The following is a 9787-nucleotide window of genomic DNA, read 5'->3' as shown; positions in this document are numbered from 1 at the left end:
AAGATGAAATGTGAGATGAAGAACATCTTTTAATGACCAACTAATCAAGATTCTTCTCATCCTGTATAATTACATAATCCTTAATAGAATCATGGACAAATACATGAATAATTCTAAAACGACCCTTATCTTGAAACCCAATTCAGACAAACATAACCCTCTCAATTATAGATCCATTGCCCTCATTAATACAGATTTTAAAATTCTGGCATCCATTGTAGCAAGTAGAATCCAGAAAATTCTGGCTTCAATTATTTCCCCAGAACAAATTGGATTCATGAAACAAAGACAACTCTGTGACAACACCCTCACTTTGGACACAACAATGTTATTTCTAAAAAATGGCAACCAACCGAGATACACACTCATGCGAGACGCCACTAAAGCCCTTGATAATGTGGACTTAACTTTCTATATTTAACCATGCAATATTTCAACTTTCTCGACTATATTATTAATATTATAAAAATGTTATATAAGAATGCAACTACCTCCCTATACGTTAATAACACAATGTCCCAACCTATCAAAATCAGAAGTGGTATTAGACAGGGCTGCCCCCTTTCACCATACCTTTTTAATATTTATCTTGAACCTCTCCTACTTTTGATTAGCCAGAAAACGTATCATCATGTACCCAGAGTTTTTAACAGAGTTAAAATACTCAGCATTTGCAGATGATTTAAATATTTATTTTGAGCTCCCGAATGGTGAGTTACACAAAATTCATAAATCAATAAGTCTATTTTCCTCTGTGGCTAATTACAAACTAAATTCCTCAAAATCTTCCATCTTTCCATTGAATCCTCAATCACCTAGAATCCTATTTTCCCTTGTCTGACATTCCAGTCAAATACACAAATACTTGGGAGTACCTTTATGCACACACATCAAGAGTTGATGAAGACAAATTTATTTAAAGTCTGGGACCAAATAAACAATGACCTATCCAGACAGGAAACACGTCAACCTATCCCTGTTGTCAAAAATTGCCATTGTTAAAATGAACATTTTACAAAGGATACTTTTCCCATCTAAACTCTATTAGCCTAAATATACCCACAAAATTTAATAATATTGAAACCACCATTTCAAAATTCCTTTGGTTTCCTAAATCAACCCGAATCTCTTACAAAAAATTAATACTCCCAAAGGAGAAAGGTGGGTTGAGCCTTCCCGACTTTAATCTTTACTATAACGTAATAAATGCAAACTGCCTAATCCAAATAGCGAGCCATGAACCATCTGTAGCTACATGGACCCCAGCCTGGATTAAAATCTGGCACAAATATATACTGTCAAACTAAACCCTCATTCTAGCCCATACAACGCCAAACAATGTAAACAAGTTTAAGATTCTACCTGCATTAAAAAACAAAAACATTTTTCAAGCACTGCTGTGTTCTCTTAATCTCCAGGATACTCTCTCTTTCCTTCAACATATCAATTTCAACCCTATTATAAAAATCAACAACAAAATGATAGACCTATCCAATTATCCCATTATTAAAAATGCCACGGTATGGCAATTTTATCAGCTAATTAATTTTAATGCAGTAAAAGAACACTTTGGGGCTCCAAATAGATATGACCCTATGCTAAGACAACTAAACTCCTTAATAAAAAAAAATTCACTAACACTAAAATGAAGGAACACGGTGTAACCCTGACACTTTTAATTATTAAAACCTTTTCCCTTAGAAATAAGATGCTCTCTCATACATACAAGCTTTTAACTAATATTAAATATCAACAGTCGCTTCCCTACTCAAAATATTGGGATGACATACATGGCAAAATCCCTATAAAATCCACGTATGAAGCAATATGCAACACTCTAAATTTAACCCCTTTAAAAATTTGATTTATACCCAGCTTATGATTAATGACTACACTCCAGCAGTCTTAACAAAATTTGGTTACAACAAAAACCTAACCTGTCCTTTTTGTTCCATACAATATGCAGACATACTTCACATCTTTTGGAGTTGCAAAAATATATACAAATTATGGTGCTCCCTCAGAATCCAACTGGAGAAAATGGGGTAAACAACAATCCTAAATATAACTCCTAGAGATCTAACTGGTGTCCATAAACACATCCTAATTACCATGTGCGCCCTTATCAAGTACTTCATTGCTAACAACAAGGTAAACCCTTCAGCAATCTCTTGGGAGAATTTCAAATTAATGGCAATCAAATATATATCACCTCACAAACTATGCTCTATCATCAAAAAGAAAAATGAGTATTTCCAGAACTATTGGTGAAGTCTCTTTGACCTAATTCAAGCAAACTAATTATCATGTAATATGTACTATTACATGTATATTTGTGAAGACCTGTATGCTCAAACTCTTCAGTTCTTTACTTGATGAATATTGAAATATACTAGTCCTTAATATACAAGTCTGAGTCATTGCCCTTCATTGATGATGGCATTCATGTTGTAAGTAGTCTATATAGTGCTAGTCTAGTAATACATCCTTCTTTTTCTCTCTCTATTTTCATACTGGTAAGGCATACATAGTTCCCCTTTCCTCTCTTTAGTCTTCTGTTAACTAAAGATGACTGTACCCTATCTTGTAACCGCACCCGAATATATATGGGAATTTCGGTATTATATTGTATCCTTCAGGTAGAGGTTTTACCACAGTTTGTAGGTTATTTACTTTAGCTGCTTAGTAGTTAGAATGTTTTTTTTCTCCTCTTAGCTTTATATGTTGTTGCTGAATTATAATATGTATAATTATTCACGTTATTACCTACAATGTACAACAATGGTTTATTTTTATTATAAATCTTAATCATACTCGAAAAAAAAAATGCGCACATCTGCAGTAATTCACACCAGTTTAAAAAAATACTGCTGGCATCATTCCATAGTGTTGACAAAGTTATTGAAAAAAATTCACATAACATAAACCATTATTACTGGACTCCATATACACAAGTCAGCAAATACTTTCTCATTACAAAGCTAAATCAGGCTAGCCTTCTCCCCTAGCCTCTTAACTGCGATCTCCTTGGAGAATGAGCTATATGCTGCCGGAATAGTTGGGTTAATGGGGCAAAGAGTTGCAAGGTCCTCCTCTATTCAAAACTCCCACCAACAAAATGAATCAGTATGAGCATGACCATCAGACTCAAGACCTGTGGTAATTTATAAGGATTCAGCACGTGTCACCATATGGCGAAAAGAAAATTATTTACTATTCATTAAATACTACTGTGCAGCTCTCTTTTTCAGTCACACATTCCTTGAACCACATCTACAGGGAACAAATAACATAGTTCAAACAACTCTGTCTGAATGATTGTTTAACACATGTTGCATGAATAAAGCTTGACCCAATATATTAACCCACCTTATACATATCATATTCATCTGAAACAATGATTCATGTTAAAAATGTTTTTAAAGTGCTATAACAAATACTGAGGCAGGAATCCTGAACCATATATTCCTTGGAGCTTTACTTACCTTCACCAAACTCATTCAGAATAACAGCAATTCTTTTGTTATGCTGTTCCGTCAAAATATAGTTTAGTAGTGTTGTTTTGCCAGCACCTAAAAATAAACATAAAAACAAGCAAGCAGCTTTAGAGACAAATGTTTTTAGATTTTAGTTTATTTTCTCAAACTTAGAATCCACATTATGTAAAGTGTTAATGCTGTTTATGGCAGCATCCAAAGTACTCAAGTAAATCGGTTCTTATATCAGCATAAAATGTGAACTATTTAGGATGTTCTAATGAAGAAAATCTCACCATGGTGTGCCATTAACAGATAGGTGTAACTAAAGCATATAAAAGATTTGCAACAACTGTTTTTAATAAACTAGAATTACATTTGCTTGAAATCAGAAGTTTCCAATAGATCTAGCTAATCCACCCTACATTTAATTGTATTTAGCATTCTACTTCTCTATTCTCCCTTTCCCTTCATCCTTCCTCTAACTGTCTGTGCCCTGCTGAATGACTCTGTGGCTTTTCCTACCAGCAATCATTCCTAAAGTCCATTCTATAGTTCAACAGCCCTCATTGGAGCATACTTTAGAACTCCAGGGAACCACAAGTCTCTGCAATCTAGTGTCTGTTCCATCTTCCCTCCAGTTCAGGATGATCACATCTTCCCAACATCATCTTGTGAATCCATACCACGTCCTCCTTTTCTCTTCTGATGTCTGAAGAAGACTTTGGGCTCTTCTAATCACTGATCATTCCCTTTCTCTTCCATCTAATCACACTATTCTGACTTAAAGTCTGTGCTACCAAGCTTACGGCCTACTGGTCTTCAAGAAGCTGTATGCAGACTTCTTAGTAGTCAGTGATATCTAATTTGTTTCTGAAAATGGTTAAGGAATTGCTCTCTCTAACATTAGTAGAAAGCTTGTTCTGAAGTATGGGAAGTCATCGTGTATCTATCCATTGTTTTGGTACTCTTAATGATGATCTTAATAGCTAAAGTCCAACTCTTTCTAGCAGCCTGCTCCTTTGGAAGTTTGACATGCAGTGGAATGCAATCCAGACAAATGCAGAAACAGCAAGCAGACACACTGATAGGAGGACAAGTGCATCCAGGAGGATATTTTCAAAATAAATTAGGATGCAGTGACTGAGAAGTTGATCACATTAACCAGCAAAGGTAAAGGCAGAACAATATGGGAGGTGTCTGAGGGCAGCCCCCTCCTCAAAAACAGTAAAGAAAACTTTTCCAAATTGACATTAGACTTCATTTTCAGCTATTCTATCCAAAGCAGCTTTTGGTGCACGTCCCAGACTTGGGTCTCACTTTTTTTCCTTTTCATTTCACAATTCCCCAAAACTACAAACAGTGCACAAGGGGTAGCGTGATCATGGCCTGGTGAAGTGGGCGCATTACTTATTTGCTATTGTAGTCAGTCTCCCTAAAGATTTAACCCAAGTATTTTGCCTGCAGCTATAACACCTCATTCTGCTTCTGACAGTCTACTGCAGGTGCAAGAAATCTCCCCTCCCCAATATTTTCTTGCTGCTTGTCATCAGTTCCATTCCCTCACCTGATTCTTCGCACATAAGAAAATGAGTCCCAAGTACTGTGCTCTGTATTTGCTTGCTGACTCTCAATTGCTACCTTTCTACTGACTCAGCTTCCCACATCCTCTTCTGCAGTCCACCAATCTTTTCCTGCACAACATCTTTTTGTGTCATTACAAAAGAGCATAATCTTGTTCTCTACTCCTTCAAATATGTCAAAAATGAACATGTTCAACAGCACTGGACCTAGGACTACTCATGTGGCACTACTACTACTACTCCAGTAGTTACTTCACTTTTAATGAGACTGAAGCTCTCTCTCTGCAATACTCCAATATACATACCAAATATGACAATCTAATTCCTCAGTCCTAGCCCCAACTCCTGGCTCAGTTTTCCTAGCGGTAATTTGTGTTTGTCAGGATCTCTGGCACTGCTCAAGTCTAGGCAGACCATGCCTACTGATTTTCCTATCAAATCTGCCAAAATGCAATTATCAAATAGGATCATCTTTCACCGACAGCTTTCTGGCCGTGAACTCATGTTAGTTGCTGTCCTGTTCTGGTGACTGATGCCACTGAGGAAAACAAATAGCCCTTACTAAAGGATTCTCTCCATGACATCAGGGTTACCCTCAGTGATATAGGCTAATGCTAAGGAAACAGCTGTCAGTTGCTGTTGGGACTTCCTATTACCACCAGGACTATAAAAAGTAAGCACCTGTTGTCATATGAAGACCTCACAGAGGTTGCACATGTTTGGTATTTTCATGCCTGGATCACTATAAATTCCTCTATGCAAGACAGCTTGACAGAAAACAAGACTATGTGCAATTACTGCACAATTGCACATCTCACAAATGGTACTTCCAATTATCAACATATTAGGCCAGTTGGTCACAAACCATCTAAGATCTGAGTATTCCTTACCTTAAGGAGTCCTGGTCTCATACAGACTGACAGAAAGGGTTGCTGGAAGTTGCTAGGTTACAAACTGAAACATCTAGACTTTGTTTACTTTCAACACAGACACCACACCTTTGAAATCTCCTTCCCAGTGGCAATGGAAGTCTCTCACACTAGTCGGCTAAAAGAGGTCCTTTTAAATACATCCCCTTTTACCTGATATTTATTTCAGACCTGTGTACCATATACCCATCTGTTACCACTGTGATGTATCTTTCCTTTCAAATATTTTCATTGAATGTTTTTTAGAAACAAAATATGAATTGCTATATCATAGTAAAACAAACATACACTTTTTTGGTTAACAACATAAATGACCAGGTGAAAAAGAACATAACAAACCAACAAAAGAAACTATGTATATGGGTGCCTGAATTGATAACTAAGGTTTATGTCTTCAGAGAGTAGATTAAGTTCATACATCATGTCAATCATTTCTTTCTAGTATTTCCACAACTTTTTGCCAAGAGCTGTAGTAAGAAGTGATCTTTTCTGTTCTCTTCTTAATAGTTAATTTCATTCAAGAAACAGTCAAAGCCATGTTTCTGTAATCTTTAAATGATGGTGATGATTCGCTCTTCCAATTTGTCGTAATTATGTTACATGCAATAGCTAACAGACTCCATAAAATTGAAAACTTTGTTCTAGGAACATATTGTAGTGTAGCAGCATTAAACAAAATTAAAGATTTAGACAACTGAAATTTATAATTCAAAATTGTTTGTAAAAAATAATTTACTTTTCCCAGAAAGTTTTAAGCAAATGACAATTGAAGAACAAATGTTGCCAGTCTGCTTTCAAATTTACTTTACATCTCCAGCAGTCCATATCTTGTCCAAACATTAGTTCTATTTTATGAGAAGCTATAAAAGATCTATGAAGAAATTTCTATGAAAATAACTTCCATTGTATTGACAGGGAAGTTTGCTTAGAAGAAACAAGTATTAATCTTCTATCATTATCATTAGGATAATGGTTATTAATTTATTTATAATGGTCTCAACATTTTCCTTTATAATATATTTTCATACTTTTTATTATTTTATAGATTTTTGACAAATAACCTTTTCCTTGAACAATATTATTTCCTAGAATAATCAAATGTTCTAAAAGTTTAAAATATTTCACCTAGTGGATAGGCTCATTAAATCTAACCTACTTATAACATGTCTTAAATATTGTATTACCAAACACATATTACTGTCCAGACTGAACTGATTTTTAACTTGTTCCATTGTTAAAAGTTTGTGATTGCATCAACTGGCACCAATAGATTACATCCTTTTCTTTTAGAGTTTTAATTGTGGCCAGATCACAGGTATTATTATTATTCTGAGAACAGGCAATAGGGTATAACAGAAATGCCCATGCTTTACTATCTGGGTTTTTGTTAAGATAATTGTTGGATATTTGCAATATATCTACTATAAATTTAGGCCTTATATGTTTAATTTTCTTGTTAACTGTATATTCTCTCATCATCCAATTCTGTGTATTGCAGTTACACTGGGTGACCTGAATTTAGCCAAATGATTTCATGTAATTGTTTTAATCTAGCTGTATAAGAAGTATTTATCCATAATGATAATGTCTTTATAATAGATGATAAAGCATAAATCTTAATATCTGGAAGATTTATACCTCCTGCTTCCCTAATAGATACTCTGGATTTATTAGGATACCATAAAACATTTGCATTAATTTATTAAATTTATTTATATATTGTTTAGAGGGGGATAGAAGACTTGTAACCAGTATAATAACTTCAGAAATATGGTCATTTTAATTATATGAAGTCTATCTTCCATAGTAAAGAACAATATGTTGCATTTTTGCACAAGATTATGTACATGAATTAAGATATTGTTATAATTCATAGGTTCATAGAATGATACTAGGCTATTGGCCCAGAGGCCCTTATAAGCCTAGCCAAGAATGTTACCCATGTTCCCTCAAAGTCAGCATCTGTTTCCCCTGTCCAGTAGGGACACAGGTGGAATCCCAGGGGTATATTTTCTGTTACCCATCCAGTCATCCAGGTACCTCTTAACGAGGGCTAGAGAGGTACTCTGCTTGACATGGAGAGGGAGTCTATTCCACAGATGGGGAGTCCTTGGGACACAAATCTATCCCGTCAACAAGTTCTATTAATGTCACAGGCCAGGTTAAGGTCTTGCATGCGGGTTGCGTGAGTGGAGTTTGTCTTATGGATATGCAGAAACTCCATCAAGGCTAGGTCTAAAATGGCCTTGTATGCCAGGCACATGTCACCTCTGAGCAGTCTATATGAGACAGAGTAGAGGGACAGGGCTTTTAGCCTATCTGTATAGGATAGGTGTTTGCAACCCTGGATTTTCCTGGTCAGGAACCTCTGTGGCCTCTCCAACTGCGGCATGTGCTGGGCAAAGTACATGCCGAGGGGGCATTGTACTCGATAATGGGTCTGATAAAGGAGAAGTACAGGGATGTTATGACCTCCTTGTTCCCAGATGAAATACCCTTATTTATGAGATGGACCATGTAGAAATCCTTCCGTACAATGGAGGCAACATGGTGGTCAAAAGTCAGGTTGCTATCAACCTGGGTGCCCAAGTCCCTCATGACTGAGTGCATGTGATAATTAGTGGGATGACATTTCCCCAAAGGGGATAACGATGCATTTCTTCGCATGCAGTTTGAGGCCATAATTCTGGCACCAATCATTAGTTTGGGTAAAACCCTCTTGTAGGATGTTCACATCACTGGGGAATTTAAGACAGCACCCAGCTTGCAGTCATCTGCAAACCTGGTCAGCCACAGACCACTGGTTTTGGCTTACACCTCAGAAAAGTATATTCCAAACAGTAGAGGATCCAAAACCGATCCTTGGGGTACACTTCTCATTACTGGTCTACTACTAGAGGTGGCTTACTCTACTTTGACAGAGTGGGTTTTATCAGTGAGCCAGTTAGTTACCCATCTGGTAACATATGGGTTGATGTCTAGCTGGGAGAGTTTGTCTATTATGCCTGAGCAGGGAATAGTGTCAAAGGCTTTGGCTTGGTCAAGGTAGGTGTTGTGCACCATTTTCCCCTTGTCTGTGGCTTTGATGACCATTTCAAAGAAGTCGACCAAGTTTAACAGGCATGATCTTCCTTTAACAAAACCAAACTGTGTGGGGTCAAGCGTTTGGAGGTTGCCAATGTCCTTGTTTATAAGGTCCATGATAATGTGTTCCATGGCCTTGCAGATCAGGCTAGTTAGGCTGATGGGTCTATAATTGTCTGGGTCAGTGGATGTTCCACCTTTGTGTACAGGGATGACAGTGGCTGCCCTCCATTCAGCTGGGATGAAGCCAGTGCTCAAGCTTTGGTTGAATAGGGTGTATAATGGCGCTGAGGGCTCATGCCCGAGTTCATGTAGGATACAGCCAGGGATGTTATCGGGTCTCATGGAGACTGTATTTTTTGCCTTTGAGAGGGCATTAAGGACCTGCTCCCTCCTCGTGATGAGGGGGGGCAGGAGCTGGGGATGTCCTAGTTTACTGATGGGGGGACAGGGGGGTGAAGTTTTCACTGAACCTGTCTACCAGCAGGTTGGCTATATCTATGGTGTTTGTGTATGTGGTGTTATTGACCACCACTTCAGAGCAGATTTGAGTGTTGCCTTTGAGACTGTGAACATATGTGAAGAAGGCCTCGTGATAGTCCTTGGTGGATGTAGCCAATATGGACTCAAAGTTGGATTTCACCAGTGACATTATTTGCTTGTTCTGATAAAGGAGAGATTGCTTCCAACTTGACACATGCTCCTTTTTGGCCCT

At 37.2% G+C, this 9787-nt stretch overlaps 1 protein-coding gene across 2 annotated transcripts in view; it reads right to left on the bottom strand.

Annotated features, from left to right (window-relative positions):
• Nucleotides 1-9787, bottom strand: part of CBWD3 (COBW domain containing 3) — a 950215-nt gene that overhangs the window by 853788 nt on the left and 86640 nt on the right. For both annotated transcript variants that reach the window (XM_044064329.1, XM_044064328.1), the window contains one exon: nt 3486-3572. In XM_044064329.1, coding sequence (XP_043920264.1) covers nt 3486-3572 — 87 coding nt within the window. The remainder of the gene's footprint in view (nt 1-3485; nt 3573-9787) is intronic.

The sequence above is a fragment of the Protopterus annectens genome, chromosome 2.part2 (assembly GCF_019279795.1).
Source record: "Protopterus annectens isolate FY-2018-M chromosome 2.part2, PAN1.0, whole genome shotgun sequence".
Lineage (NCBI taxonomy): Eukaryota > Metazoa > Chordata > Ceratodontiformes > Protopteridae > Protopterus > Protopterus annectens.
This window is presented reverse-complemented; position numbering and strand designations above follow the sequence as displayed.